The 15,672-nt window shown below is 33.6% G+C and overlaps 3 protein-coding genes across 3 annotated transcripts; 2 read left to right on the top strand and 1 right to left on the bottom strand.

Annotated features, from left to right (window-relative positions):
• Nucleotides 1-192: 192 nt before the first annotated feature.
• Nucleotides 193-6,770, bottom strand: LOC124529643 (developmentally-regulated GTP-binding protein 2). Its single transcript, XM_047103466.1, has 8 exons — nucleotides 6,476-6,770; nucleotides 5,747-5,907; nucleotides 4,838-5,008; nucleotides 4,136-4,279; nucleotides 3,551-3,658; nucleotides 2,667-2,824; nucleotides 2,044-2,170; nucleotides 193-1,500 (listed from the first exon to the last, which is right to left on the bottom strand). Exons 1-8 carry the CDS (start codon nucleotides 6,537-6,539, stop codon nucleotides 1,339-1,341), a joined length of 1,095 nt encoding a protein of 364 aa, XP_046959422.1. The 5' UTR covers nucleotides 6,540-6,770; the 3' UTR covers nucleotides 193-1,338.
• A 253-nt stretch (nucleotides 6,771-7,023) lies between these two features.
• On the top strand, nucleotides 7,024-10,373 carry LOC124529767. The gene is made up of 7 exons (XM_047103671.1): nucleotides 7,024-7,064; nucleotides 7,395-7,489; nucleotides 7,591-7,785; nucleotides 8,802-8,959; nucleotides 9,115-9,312; nucleotides 9,550-9,643; nucleotides 10,096-10,373. The coding sequence occupies exons 1-7, from the start codon at nucleotides 7,024-7,026 to the stop codon at nucleotides 10,371-10,373; spliced, it is 1,059 nt and encodes a 352-aa protein (XP_046959627.1).
• A 675-nt stretch (nucleotides 10,374-11,048) lies between these two features.
• LOC124530005 (probable RNA-binding protein 46) lies at nucleotides 11,049-14,197 on the top strand. Its single transcript, XM_047103978.1, has 6 exons — nucleotides 11,049-11,317; nucleotides 12,706-12,824; nucleotides 12,910-13,001; nucleotides 13,075-13,370; nucleotides 13,561-13,763; nucleotides 13,946-14,197. Exons 1-6 carry the CDS (start codon nucleotides 11,141-11,143, stop codon nucleotides 14,118-14,120), a joined length of 1,062 nt encoding a protein of 353 aa, XP_046959934.1. The 5' UTR covers nucleotides 11,049-11,140; the 3' UTR covers nucleotides 14,121-14,197.
• The last annotated feature ends 1,475 nt before the right edge of the window (nucleotides 14,198-15,672 follow it).

The raw sequence follows: 15,672 nt of genomic DNA, 5'->3' as shown, positions 1-15,672 counted from the left end.
ATTGTAGTCATTCAGGTGTGCAAGTTAAATGATTGCCTACTTAAAATTTGTAATAAAAAATATACGACCACATTTATGGGGCTGTGCAAATGTGTTCTATATTGAATATAGATTAATAATAGTTAAAACTGGTAACATTGAAAGGCATTATAGAATAGTGAATGAAGACAAACAGAAATAAAAAGCATTATAAAAATTTAATAAATAATTTTATTGCAACAGTTCATGTATATATCAATTGTGATCTGGTTAACAGGAGTTTTTAAATACACATGTGTAAAGGCATCATGTCTTTATTTATACATTGAAAGAGTTAAATGATACACTGCTCTTAACCCTTGTTAACCATTCTATTGATTTTTATTGAATTATTATTACTAAATGTAACTCTTAGATTATACTGTCCATTGAGTTGTGGCATAATTCGGTATACATGTGAAAAATATGCTACATACCAAATAAATTTCGTTTTGGATACACATTGCAAAATAGCTGAAATATATATAAGCATGCATGAAATAATATATTATGTTTTATTACCCCTGATGTTTAGAAATAAAACTGCAGATGAAACAAACAAGTACATTGTTAACTTTTTTCTTATATTTTACTGATGTTCAATATTGCTATAGTTTCAACTGTAAAGTATTTCTTATTTATGGTTTATTACAAATTTAACCCTCATTAAATAATAAGACAATAATATGGTAGGATTCACATCATCAACACTATTTGAGATTAATCCCTTTTTTTAATAATTTGTGAATCACATTTAAAAAAATATGACAATAACATTTTAGTATTATTTATTCTTTGTTTTCAGTTTTACGCAGGAAATCAATCTGTACACAATGAAAACATAATTTACAGTGGTGATTTTTATTTAGGTGTTTATTTTCCTAAAATAATGGCGAATAAGTATCATACAGAAACATGGCGGCTTGTGGACACTAAAGTACATAATATAGTCTAGTTTTGTGTAACCTCTTATGTATATTGTACATATAAAAATAATAAGGGTTAAGTTTTACACATAAAAATAATTGAACATAGTAAAATTTTGACTGAATTCGAAGAATGCAATAAAATTTCATAGTAACATATCAATTGATATAGAAGCTGAAATTTTTAAAACATTTGGTTCTTTAAGAAATTTCGCCATACCCTGCGCAACTATTCGGGTGAGTGAGCAATTTAAGTTACAGCCACATAAGACGTAACATATTAGATCCTACAGTTGTCATCGCTTAAGTTGCGTACAGAATGTTTAATATATGTCAGTGCCAATTTTGTCTATGGACGATGGTGAACACTTCCCACGTGGTCGGCTAGTGAGCACTACTTCTTGATGAGTTGCACGACGTCCTGGTCGTGCACGGCGTGCGCCAGCCCCACGCGCTGCGGGGAGTACTTGGTGCTGGTGCCCCACACCAGCGCGTACTTCAGCTGCGCCGCCAGCGAGCGGTGGATCGAGTGGCACACGTGCTCGATGGACACGCCCTGCGCACGCACACACATATACCATCATTATAGAAATACATAGTCTATAGTGGGTACGGCCAATTCCTCGCACACACACACACTCATGTACCATAATTATAGAAATACATAGTCTATAGTGGGTACGGTCAATTCCTCGCACACACACACACTCATATATCATCATTATAGAAATACATAGTCTGTAGTGGGTATGGCCAATTCCTCGCACACACACACACACATGTACCATAACTATAGAAGTACATAGTCTGTAGTGGGTAAGGCCAATTCCTACCACAGGAGGTAAAGTTGTGAAGACTTACGTAATATATATGAAGATATATTAATTAATAAATATTTTACATAATATGGCAAAGCTATTACTAAACCACATATGATGTTAAATTTTACGGTTTATAATTATTAATCTTTACTTTTCTTTAACTGAAGATTCAATTTTCAGCAATGATTTGATGATATAAATTTTTATATTGAATTTAATCCTTACTATATTATTTCTTCTAAGGGGTTTAATACTGTACAAAATTTGAAAATAAATACCCTTCTTAAAATAAGTCCGTCGTCGAAGTCCGGAGGTTGACCAGGCTTCTTGGTGTAAACTCTGATAAGAGATAAATATTCCCAGAGCGTCTCCAGGAGGAAGTCCAAGTTCAGCTTCATGTTACAACTATGGAATAAGGGAATTATTTTTACAAATATTTAAAAGAAATATTGTAAAATCATATGTCTTAACTATATATCAGTGTACAGCCAAAACTATTAGAATACCCTAAAGTGTTTTAATAATTTTGAAATGGATAATCGAAAATTTTTACACTCTCAGAAAAACAGACTTACATTTTTGGAAATAATATATGGGGTGTGAACACTTTAATTATAATTTATAAGTAATCCAGCATCCAAAATAAATAAATAAATATGAGACAACATCACATACATTACTCTGATCCCAATGTAAGTAGCTAAAGCACTTGTGTTATGGAAATCAGAAGTAACGACAGTACCACAAACACCCAGACCCAAGACAACATAGAAAACTAATGGTAATCTACATCGACTCGGCCGGGAATCGAACCCGGGACCTCAGAGTGTACACACCACTCGACCACGGAGGTCGTCCTCGGTGGTCGAGTGGTATATCAAACGTAACAATAATACATTACCTGACGACGACGGAGTGCGCCTGGCGCGCTATCCGGTCGACCTCCTGTATGGAGATCTGGTCGATCTTGTTGTACACGTAGAGGCACGGCAGGTACACGCGGTTGCCCAGGATCACGTCGATCAGTTCGTCCGGCGTGCAGTCCTCGCGGAATAGCACCTGCGACAATGTAAACTCACTCTTAACTCATATTCACTAAACTCACTTTTTACTTAGCAAACTTATAAGCATAAATTAACAGATATAAACCAGCTGTTGGCGCCCACGTGTGGACGTGCACTACATTTATTTTATATGAAATTTTGTCTATGGTAACTACGATATTCTACATACATTTGTAATCCTTTTTGTACATATGTTACGATTTCTTGCCTTAGTAACACCTGTATCTTCAGATAAAAGTATTTAGCATAACCTTTACTTAGCAAACTTATAAGTATAAATGAACAGATATAAACCAGCTGTTGGCGCCCACGTGTGGACATGCACTACATTTATTTTATATGAAATTTTGTCTATGGTAACTACGATATTCTACATATATTTGTAATCCTTTTTTATCTATGTACATACATTACGATTTCTTGTCTTAGTAACACCTGTATCTTCAGATAAAAGTATTTAGCAAAACCAAAGAAGTTTTCTTTAACCTGCCTAAATACCGAACACCAGCAACCAGTAAATGTAACCAAACTTAATCGGTCGCAATGCAAAATAGCACATGAAACTAAAATATATGTTTCCTGCATATTGAGCTAGTTGCTGCTCACTTAGTAATACCAGGATTAAAATCTCCTATCCTCGGTTAAGGTCTAAGAGTTTCAGTGAACTTTTGTAGATTAAATTTATTTCTATCGACATACAGTTTGACTAGAATGAAATTACCTCAGCGTTGAATATTTTATACTCGTGCAGGATCATCTGCACCATCTTCTCATCTACTTTAGTGAGTTGACACGTTGAGTTAAACGACAGTCCGCCGCCCTTTTTAATCTGAAATCATAATAATGCATATTTTAGTCATATATTAGCTTTATTTATTCCCAGATGTCGCCCGCGGCTTCGCCCGCATTTTAGGGGTTCGTTGACACATGTGAGGTAAAATAATGGTGCCTATGTCCTTTCTTGGAGCTCAAATTGGCTTCATACCAAATTTCGTTAAATTCAGTTCAATGGTCTGGTTTTGAAAAAGCGACAGACAAACAGACAGTTACTTTCACATTAATAATATTAGTTTTCGTTCGTGCGTCAGAAAAGTCGCGAAAGCGATAAAATAATCTGACATTCACATTACTGATTTCTTGCTTTGCAATGCAACACCAATACCTCTTGTACCTAAAGATACATCGATTCACTCACCCATCAAACTGAAAACAACAATTGTAGTGCTTTTTGGTGGTAGGATACAAAGGAGTGAAAGCTTGCACAAAGTCTTACCACTGTGTGAGGTTAGAGGACAATATTGTTTACCTTAAAGTATATATTGGGCTTGTTCTTGTTCAGTCTGATGCCCACACTCTCCAGCTCGCGCTCCAGCAGCTGCCGGTGCACGTACGGCTTGGTCGCGTCCAACATCATCAGCACCAAGTCCGCTGTCCGGGCGACCGCTATTACCTGTTGTCATTATAAACATATATTAGAGATAAGTTTAGTTCATTTCCTAATGTAAAGGGATAGAAATGGAAATATTTAATTATTTTCAGTATGATAAATAATTTGATAATACAATAAAGAAAAATATATTTTTTAAACTTATTTAGTTTTATGATTACTTCGATGTACCCTAAGTTTTTTTAAAAAGAAGTAAATAATGGTATAACTTTGATATATAATAGTTTAAAATTAAATGCCAAATTCTTAATTACATATTTAAAGGCAAACATTTATATTATTAAATTTCAAAATATTACACATTTAAAATGTAAAACAACCATTTTTATATAGTGTACATTATAAAGATTCATCTTATTTTGGATAAATAAAAATATTAGTTCCCATACTAGGCAAAACGTGGTATCCCTAGACTTTTAAAATTATTAGATTTCGTCAAAAATCGTAGAAATCATAGCATACGACTCCCAGTAAAAAAAAATAACTAGGATAACAGTTTTTTAAAAAAATCGTATACTATAACGAAAAAAAAATCAAAATAATGATAAATGATCACCTCACCTGTCGCCCTCTACCCTTGCCCTGAGCGGCGCCTTCTATGATACCGGGCAAGTCGAGCAGTTGTATATTTGCACCGCGATATTCAATCACTCCAGGGATACACGTCAACGTTGTGAACTCATAACTGGCAGCTTCTGAGTGCGTGTGCGTCAGCGTGGACAAGAGGGTTGACTGGAATTTAAAAAATAAACTGAGTCAAAATTTACTCACCATATAAATATCTTAGTGAATGCAAAATTTGCGTATATATTTTTCATAGCGCTTCGAAAGCTTCGGCGCGGTAGTAAACACCATAAAGACATAAAAAACATAAGAATTTTATAAGTCATAATTACGTCCACAAAAACTCAATGGAGCAGAATGATGAAACAAACTCTTCTACTTATTTTTATTGTATAGGTAGAATATCGGGTAAATGGGCCACCTGATGGTAAATGGTCACCACCACCTAATAGAGAATGGTGCTTTAACAAATACTAAATATTGCCAATATGTAAACCTTAGGAACTAAGACGTTATATCTTTTATGCATGTTTACGCTGGTTTAATTGCATGTCTTGCTTGAATACAATAGTACTTTACTAATACTAATAATAATATTAATTATTTCTTTTAAAATTTTTTACATCAGTGACTTAACATGACTACTATAAATAGTTCTACAATTATTCTTTGGAGAAGTTTAGTTATGGATAATGTTATTTCATTAATGTAAGCTTTTTATTTTAATTAATAATTCTATTTTTATATAAAAATAAAATACATTTTTAAAATACTTTTAATATATTACTGTACTCACATTTTAAGTCACAGTTCATGAGATAATTTCAGAAATTATTCATACACAATACATAAAATTATAACTTCTTAAAAATATGCATATGTAATAAGAATAAATTCAGTTCTCACCTTACCAACTGATGGGAATCCTATAAGAGCGACTCGAGCATCACCTGATTTGAGCACATCAAACCCCTCCCCTTTATCGCCTCCTTTTTTAGATGGTTCAAGTAACTGGGATCTATATTTAGCTAATTTAGCTTTTAATAAACCCAAATGATATTCAGTTGCTGTAATAAAAAAATATACATTATTATATGTGCAAAGAAAAATGCTTAACAGCCGAAAATATTTAAATATGAATTAATAAAATATGCTTTATTGTACATCACAAACAAAAATAAAGAAAATTAAAAAACAAAATTAGTAAAATACAAAAATAAAAGTTTACTACAAGTATTTTGTGTAGGTGGACTTATGGCTAATTAGCCATCTCTTCCAGACAACCCAATACAGGTATTATATTTTGTAATTTAAATTCATAGCTATGAATTCAAATAATATTATTCATTTATAAAGGCTCATTCAAGCAATAAAGCTATCAATAGTGTACTTTGAATATACCAATCAAGTTAAAATTACTCTGATTAAAACAAAACCTATTTATTTGTGTAAAAGTAGTAGCGAATTTTTTCATAATTTCTACACAATAAATATTTATATAACCATATGGTTATAATGTTTCATGATCAAAATAACTAAAAATATCTGGTATACTTCATGTATTCTGATTGAGACTTGACAGTAACACTATAATACTAAACGAATAATGGAATAGAATTATATGTTATATTGTACCTTTATTCTTCTGGGTCCTTGCTATTTCTTTCTCAATTTCAGATATCTTTTCTAAAATACCCATGGTACAAGACCAAAATTTTTAACAATGTTAAAACAAAACTAAATTATTATAATCCTACACAAAAAGTATACTAAAGGGCTACTACGACACAAATATCATTTCGATTTAAGGCATATAGATTAGCTTTCTTGTATATTTGTACTTAATTATTATTTTAAAAAATAATGTAGGATTGTAAAGTTAGGTTATCAATTTAGTGATGTCAACATGTCAGCAACATTTCTTTTTTTAAACATTGACAGCAGTCATTAGTGACGTTATGATATCGATTTGATGTATAAAGCTAAAGATATTTCGGGTAAATAAAGTAATATAAATATGTATAATAAATGAAACAATAAATACAATAAAATTTACATAACAGGTAAATCTAAAGACTTATTATATATATTTATTTAATTTCAAATTACTGAAAAATAGATATATATCTCTGATATTAAATATATTTTCCATAGTCTACTAGATTATTAAATATTATTAAAACATGTCTTTATTAAAATTAATATTGCTCTTAGTAATCAGAAGGTAATGTAAAACATTATTTCATAAAAATAGTAATTAAATAGTTTTCTTTGAATAAAATATTTTATTTGTTATCTCACATCTTTATCACTATTTTTTTAAAGTATAAATGTTTTTTAAATGACGAAACGTTTTACAAGGTTTGGTCGTGGGATAAGAACGCCATCTAGTGTATTAAAATAATAACATCAGTTAGGATGACTCCCTGATATAATTTTAAAGGAAAACTATTTATAGTATATATATGTGGTATAAGAGTAATAAGAATCATAATTTTTGTACAGTATATTAAATTCTGACATTATCCATAATTGTTTTACTTAATCCATGTAGCATTAATTCTCAAGAGCTTCAAACTAGATCTATAGAGGAATTGGAGTTAGCTTATGAGGACGAAAAGAATTCTATGATTGCAATAGCAGACACTGGTAGGTTAATCCTTATTATCTCTAAAACTACGTATGATATAAAAACATTTAAAATGTTCAGTTGGTTCAAACCAGTCATGTCATTTTTATCTCAGCAGAAGAAACTGTTTATGATGTCTTTTATGATGAAGTTGATAATAGAATAAAAATTGAAAACTCAATGGATATTATCTTTTTTGGACCATCCAGTTCATTTTCGAGGATCGATCCCGAAACAATACTGCACATATTAATAAATACTAAGAAAAATTTAATACCAATATCAAAAGCGATATTAGCATGGGATATTGTAACCGGTAGGTATTGTTACTAATAATACATAATTGCTGCTATATATTAGCTATAGTTAATATATTTAACTATTCACATGCTGTTAAGACTGTGTGAAAGCCTATTTTGGACGGCACCGATCACTCGTCTTTTTTTTTTCTCGCTGGTAAAACGCATGACGCGCTTCCACGTGATGGAAAGTGGGGGGGTGTGTGGGACTCCCCGGAGCCCTGGACGCCGAGTGCGCCTAAGTACGCCGGGTTTACCTACTAAAAAACCAACGGTACCCTCTCCGTCTTTCGATGGACGCCACGGGATCGCTTACGCATGCTACCGTGACGCCCTGACGGTCGGCCCACTTATGCGGGCCTCTAACACCTAGGGGAGATTTCCAGAGTACTGGGACCCCCTTAGTCCCTGCGGCGCCTATTGAAGCGGGGGAGAAGGTGCGCGTACCGCCTTTTCTTCCTCCCCGGTCGTCTTCTGCGGAGCGAGTCAGCGGCGGCACTCTCTTCCCGCTCCCGCTCCGCTGCTTCCTTCTGCGACATGACACTTTCGCAGAAGGAGCGCATCTCTGACCAGCACATCTCGCTACCGAGCATGACGTTGATGATGCTCGGCAGCGAAAGGTCTCCGCCCATAGTCGCTACAAGGGTGTGCCTCTGCGGCCCCCTCGCAGCACACTCGTACGCCGTATCCACTGGCGCACTACACTCGTGGCAGGAGGGTTACTCCTCCCGCCGCGCTATCCCGTGCAGGTACTTACCGAAGACCGATCACTCGTCTGGTATTCTACTAAGAAACAATGTTTATAATATGTTCTGGTGCCGGGTGACTCAATGCAACTATAGGCACGAGGGCCGTAGCATCTTGGTAACCAGGGTGTCACCAACATGTTGTCGAAGTATAAAAATGGTTAGAAGCTCCAATGTCAATTGCTGGTAATGGTAGTGCTAATGGTGTATTTTTGCTATATGTATTTAGATTGCTGTAAGAGTTCATTAAAAGGGCTTATTAAAACTATTTCTCAACATTTTGATAGACGGAAAAACTGCAGCATTTTTACAAGGCAGAGAGTTTTTAGCATTTGGAAGTCTTTTAAATGTCATACCGGAAGAAGATCTGTACTATGTTAATTTTGGAGACCCATCTGTTCACAAGTACTTCTCGAAGAATGATGTAGACTTAAGCAAGCGCAAGGTTAACTGTGTTAATAATAAAATATATACAATTTAAAATCATTAACGTCTTAAACATATGTACATCTGATATGAATCCGTCGACATATGCAATTTTATTAGTAAGAATAAAAGCTAATTAAAAAAATATTAGTAAAGGAATTATTTATATTTCAGATTGGCATTTTAGCTGCAGCTTATAGGCGTTATTATGGTAATAGCTGGTATAAAAGTGGTTCTGAAATAAATGAATTGGGATATCTATTGTGTGGATTCCCTTCGAATGATCTTAGAAGAATATCACCAGTAACATTTAAGGAACTTACGTTTGATGTCTTAAGCAAACTTGGTCGCTGTAATCCTGAACAAACAAAGGTGCCATATTATGCTTTATTTAAAAGTTTTTACAGATAAAAAAGTTTTAGTTTTCACTGTGCTAGATATAAATTAGCACTAAATGCATAAATAAAAGTGTAATTTTACAGAAAACTAAGAACAGTCGTATTTAATAGTCAATATTATCGTCGTAGTAATATAATCATCAGTAGTGGTGATGATAATATGATAATTTATCATAAATAAATAATTTGCAATAATATTATTTTTTCGCAGACCTTATATGACATTGCAATACATCCGAATGCTTACGGGGAGCCATATACTTGGTCTTCACATGAAGTTGGCCGACTAAATACCTTATTTACGTGTTGGTATTGAGTATTATTATAATAATTATCGGTGGCTCTACATCGTCAGTAAACGAGCCGTCAGTTATGGGATCTAACTTATGGAATGTTATGTCCCTTGTGCTCAATCCCATATTAAGCACAACCCGCAAAAGCTATTTGCCCACCTCCCACAATTAATATCGATGGATTTAGACGTGATCATTAATTTAACGACACACCCAAAATTCTGAGCTAAAATGACCTGCACTTACAAATGCTCATTCAGCTTGTAAGTCAAGATAAAAAAAAAAACGATATATGTGGGAATTACATCTCCAATGGGGGAAAAGAAGCGGTTAGTTTTGTATATGCTTTAACCGTCGGAATTGAAAAAGGTTTTGAATTGAAGGAAAAATTTAAGCAGCTATAAATTGTATTAATTTCTGTTGAATATATTTGCCAAAATAAATTATAAAAGTAAACATTACAGGCGTTCCAAAGCAAAAAATAAGTTCTATACAACTTGAAGCGATCACAGCCATTAGTCCAAACGTAATGAAACTAATAAAACAGAATAAGTTGGAATACTTTACTAAGCCACAGATACTCAGAATGAACCAAAAAACGCGAAGAATTTATATTTTACGAATACAATTAAAAAATAGTCTAGATACTAGTCGAATAGTTAAAAAGGGTGTTAAAAATATTAAAACAAACATTCTAGTAAAATTCATAGTAACCCTAGTACAACTTGCAATTATAAAATAGCGTTGTAAAATATTTTAATATAATATACTTGTGTGAGAGTACTTAACTGATTTATCTAAATAAATACATACGCAAATTTTCGTCATATTTATTATTAAAAATTATATCGTAAGAGATTAAACCGTAAATTAATGAATTAATTGCCTCAACATTGGAACAGATGGAATTAGAATATAAATTTTAAAATGCAAATATCTAAGAGTAATTATTTCTGTTTTCCAAGTATATTGTATGTTTAAACATTTTCATAGTGTTTTTAAATATAAATATTGGTTTTGAATAAGACATAGTAGGAAATGTACAAAGTGTTGGATACAAAGTTATAATATTCTAATTAGTATAATAAATATTACTATATAATTCACTTTATAGATTTGATTTGATAGGAATATGGCTGAGTACTTTACGAACTTATGAAAAGGAAATGTAAATTTAAAAATAGACAAGTAATAAACAGCTTACTATAAACATCCGTATTTGTAATACAAAATAAACCTTAACAATATTAAGTGACAATAAATATGTATTAAACTGCGTTTAAAATATTAGTTTAATGTTTGTAGATTGTTAAAAAATATTTTTAAATAAATACCAAAAAAAGAAACATTGAATTGATTTATTTTCAAGGTCATATTAATATCGCCATTTTGTTGCTCGCCATTTTAGAAATGCTTTCTTTGAAGTTCTTTCATTTTTCTTGCTCATCAGAAGGGCACGTATATTAAAAAAATAATAAATATTTATTATAAGCTTAAAATATATTAAAAATGCCATCCGTTAAGCATTATTCGTCAAGTGAAGTAAATCAATATGAATTATCATCAAGATTATTATCCTTAACAGAAAATAACACATCTTATACACTAACACAAATAAATGGTCAAAGAATTTACAGAAAGGCTCCTCATGCCTGGAGTGGCCCTGAACCTTCGAGGAATTGTGAGGTAATTATTTTTCAGTTATATGCACTTTAAATATAAGCCTATATAACGTATTTGATCTATTTGATTTACCCGCCATCATTGTTATCTTGAAATATTAGACGCGTAAGATAATTTTGGGTTAGGTGTTACTTATTATGAAAGTAGTATTTTATATTTTAGTCTTCGTATCATTTGGTTTTCAAATATATAACTGCTCGTACAGCGTTTACAATCATAATTTTATCATTGAAAAAACTAGAACTCCCATCAGACTTATCTAGACCCTGCTATTTTTAATTAAAAGAACATATTATTAAGATATTGAGATTCGAAGATTTATGTAGTTATGTTATATAATGTTTATTCTTTACGCGCCTTTGACTACGAGCATGAAGTTCATATCAAAAATCATGGATTACGGAGTTCACATTTTATATAAAATATTTTAATTTTAAGAGCTGTTATTTTATAATTATTAAAAATACTATTTCCGTTTGTGTAACAATGTACCAATCATTGTATCGAAATATTGAATTGTGTTTAAAGCGTCCACTAGACTTGAACTGAGTACATCAAATCTTGCTATCAATATTCAGCAGTTACCGGTAGTTTTAATGAACTTGTGATTTGATATTTTTTTATATATTTTATGTTATTAAAACGGGTCCTAGTCAATTAGTCAAGCAATGCAATTTACGTAGCATCTTTTTTTTTACATTATTTTTGATAGAGTATTAAAAAATTAAAAGCACACCAGATAAACTTATACGATAATCCATGGTCTAGAAATTTCTAAGGTAAAATAAATACGTAACTCCACGCAAGTCCTAGTCACAAATGTGTCATTTCCAAGCGCTACGAATTAATAACGCAATTATTTCTTATTGTAAAGGGCTATATTGATGTATATCAAATGCACAATATCTTTAAGGTACTTACCTAATTGAATAAGGATTAATGTCGTATTGTTTGAAATTGCTTCGAAAATAGCCATCATTTCTCGTAAAAATAAAATGGTTAAAAATATATGTAATAATAATGGTTAATAATATACGAGTTAGGCATATACTTTTTTTAGAGGGATATAAGGTGTAACATACTGAAATACCTTATTTTGATCTTATATTGAGCCAGCGTTTGCAACTTAAGCGCTGAAACTGTGTTTATTTACGACATCCCTTAAAAAGCTCTAAAATTATGAGTGTTTCACTAATATATTCTGTATATATTATACATATTGACCCTCATTTTTAATAAATTTATCCATTTATAAACCGCATCTAAATCCGTTGTGTAATTTTAAAGATCTAAGCATACATAGGGACAAACAACGGTAAGCGACTTTGTTCGATTGATATTATATATGATGGTTTCATATTATAAGATTTTGTTTCTTTTTTATATATTAGGTCTTTATTGGACGCATTCCTCACGATTGCTTCGAGGACACGCTTGTACCTCTATTTCGTCAGGCAGGCGAACTGTTTGAATTTCGTCTGATGATCAACTTCTCCGGGTGGAATAGAGGGTAAAACTTTGATTGGACAAGAAATACTTTTGAAATGTTTTGTAACAAATTGGATATGTGACAGTAAAAACACAAATATATCTAGGTATGCTTTCGCGATGTACACCACGGAGGCAGAGGCGGGAAATGCTATACGCATGTTCAACAATTACATGATCAGGCCGTCTTGGCAATTGGGTAATGGAGTTTGTAGCCTTTTTTAAATTTGTCAACTTAATTGGACGACATATCAAATAAAAGAAAATTCCAGGCGTTTGTCCATCGATCAATAACTGTCGCATATTCATATCCCGCATCCCACCGACCACCCCAACGGCGGAGATCATTCGCTTATTGTATGCGCTGACGGACGAGGTGCAAGAGGTTCGCGTGCGACGTGGCGCCGCATCTTGCGCCGCCATCGTGGAGTACCGCTCGCACCGCGGCGCGGCTATGGCGCGCAAGGCGCTGGTAGCGGCGGCGGCGGCGGCCTGGGGCTGCGGCGCACGCCCCGCCGTCGACTGGTCACTGCCGCAGTCACCGCAGTTGCTGCGACAGTATAGAGAGGTAAATATTTAAAAAACAAACTGGTGATTATTGTTTCATTTGACTTACACATGTTAACAGTAAAATAAAGTGTAATAAAGTAAAGAAGTAACTATACATGGGACTTTAATTTCTTTAACTTCATGTTTTTAATTTCGCGACAGATTTACAAAATAATGGTACAAAATGTTATCATACTGATTAATTTTAGATTGGTCGCTGGAGCCCCGAGCGCGGCGTGGAACTGTCCCGCGTGGACGACGAGGGCTCGGCGACAAGCGTGGCGGCGTCGCCGGGCTCGGGGGGCTCGTACTCGCTGGAGCGCTGGTCGGCGGCGCGCCGCCTGCGCATGATCCGGGAGGCGCAACGCGCCGCGCAGCCGCAAACGCCGCCCTCGCACTCCGCGTCTCTGGAGTTAGTGAATTTTTACTTCCATCGTCTACATTAATCTTATATTCCTTAATGATAAGGAATACAAAGATGTCAATAAAATATTTACGTCATCTCAAAATTATGTATAATTGGATATTTCTGTGATATTATTGATATGATCCTCTTTTATACATATATACTATAACTAGCGTTGTTATTTGCAGCTGGTCGAGCCAGCTGCAAAGCATGGAGTCGCTGGTGTCGTCCATGTCCACGCTGGGCATGTCGGAGGCGCGCGTGTGGTCACCACCAGCCGCTCCGCCGCAGCGGGATTTTAACCCGTGGACCACGCGATATCCTCTCGGAGAGTTCATGACGCCCGCTCGGGGCCACCAGTGAGTCGCGACGGCTTGGGGCACTTGCAGACAAAGTTTCGATGCGATTTGTAAACGATATAAGGGAAATTGTCGGTTGATGTAGTCAACCAACATATATAAAATATATAATATATAATTCTGAATGATTGATATTTTTTACAAGTTGTCTCGAAACTCATAGCAATAACATTTTTGGTCGTGGACCTGGACTATGAGCATTTTATTTTGATTGTAAGGGTATAACCAACTAGGAAACTAGAAGTACTAATTTCAATATTATAATAAATTTTTTGCACTTTTATAGGTGGAATTAATTTTAAAATATTGTGCCCATAGTCCAGCTAATTAAGGCAATAATATTTCGGATTTGTACCAGAGTTAATTTTACAGTTAACCCAGGGCTAATTTCTGTATCTTTTTGTTTATTTTTTAATGTTGATTATTTATTGCATGAATTAAGATTGCACTTATTTCTTTTTTGCACTAACTGGTGCTTTGTTATTTTAACATAAGCTTAATGCACTCAATATGCCATAGTATATTGAACAGCGAGGCACAGGCGGAAATAGGAATAAAACTTGAAGATAATTTTCTATTTGCGAAACCGTATCTATTTATGTATATCGCCTTATCGGTACGCGCCGAAGAATTGCATAAATGTGCAAATGCGTAAATTTACCTGCATGCAAGATCTACTTTAAATAGTTTTCTATGTTTATTCGAGTTTTCGTCTGTGCAGCACTGTACGTAATTAAATTGTTTTTACTGCATGTAAACATGTTCGAAATATTTTAAATGGTTAAGGAAGAGTTTCTGGAGCGTAAGAGGTGACGTTTTATCAAGTGGCATGTGATTTGATTAATGTTTAAATTTATTTGTATTTTTTTTTAGCTTTTATTCTTGTTACGAGTGATTTGATTTACTACGAGAATGCAGTTGCTTTGCCTTATATGTAGCCGGGGTTCGTTTTATAATTGCAGGGTTATTTACTTCGTCTCTTGCGCTCCACTGTATTATGTGGGTACAGATTTTTAATGATTGACATTTATTTTTAATTTTTCAAGTACTATATTTTAAATTTAAGAATCCAATTTCAAGATGTTTTTAATTTATGTATTTAATTAAATTTCAAGCTTTTAAGCCAGCATCGGTATATTTAAGAACGATTCTGTCATTATTTAATATTTTTATGTTACGGTAGAATATGAATTAAGGGCATATAGCGATAGTATTATTGCACAACGATCTGTACTTTTTTGATGTTTTTTCAACGAAATATTCATTAATATCGTAGTTTACTATTTCTGTACAATTCTATATAAAATCAGGTTATAAGTAGAATCAATTTGGAACCATTTTGTCGGCATCGAACGAATGCAGCATTATGAAATTAACTAGAATCGGCAAAATCTAATCATTCCGCAACGAGACGATATGAATTTAGCTCGGCTCACGCTGTTTAAACAATATCGCACGACGGTATCGATCGCTCGATTAATAAATTTAAGTACAATGATTTACCGCCGTGTTTCATTTCAACGTATCCCCGACGGCGGCGCGTCTCAGGTGAGTAC

This window comes from Vanessa cardui, chromosome 5 (assembly GCF_905220365.1).
Source record: "Vanessa cardui chromosome 5, ilVanCard2.1, whole genome shotgun sequence".
Lineage (NCBI taxonomy): Eukaryota > Metazoa > Arthropoda > Insecta > Lepidoptera > Nymphalidae > Vanessa > Vanessa cardui.
This window is presented reverse-complemented; position numbering and strand designations above follow the sequence as displayed.

Coding starts and splice junctions, on each gene's coding strand:
- LOC124529643 (XM_047103466.1), bottom strand. CDS start 6,539: ATGGGTATTTTAGAAAAGATATCTGAAATTGAGAAAGAAATAGCAAGG. Junction 5,908..6,475: donor AAGGACCCAGAAGAATAAAG/GTACAATATAAC, acceptor TTTTTATTACAG/CAACTGAATATCATTTGGGT. Junction 1,501..2,043: donor ACGGACTTATTTTAAGAAGG/GTATTTATTTTC, acceptor GTGCGTGCGCAG/GGCGTGTCCATCGAGCACGT.
- LOC124529767 (XM_047103671.1), top strand. CDS start 7,024: ATGTCTTTATTAAAATTAATATTGCTCTTAGTAATCAGAAG. Junction 7,490..7,590: donor GATTGCAATAGCAGACACTG/GTAGGTTAATCC, acceptor TCTCAGCAGAAG/AAACTGTTTATGATGTCTTT. Junction 8,960..9,114: donor TAGACTTAAGCAAGCGCAAG/GTTAACTGTGTT, acceptor TTTATATTTCAG/ATTGGCATTTTAGCTGCAGC.
- LOC124530005 (XM_047103978.1), top strand. CDS start 11,141: ATGCCATCCGTTAAGCATTATTCGTCAAGTGAAGTAAATCAATATGAA. Junction 13,002..13,074: donor CAGGCCGTCTTGGCAATTGG/GTAATGGAGTTT, acceptor AGAAAATTCCAG/GCGTTTGTCCATCGATCAAT. Junction 13,764..13,945: donor TCGCACTCCGCGTCTCTGGA/GTTAGTGAATTT, acceptor TGTTATTTGCAG/CTGGTCGAGCCAGCTGCAAA.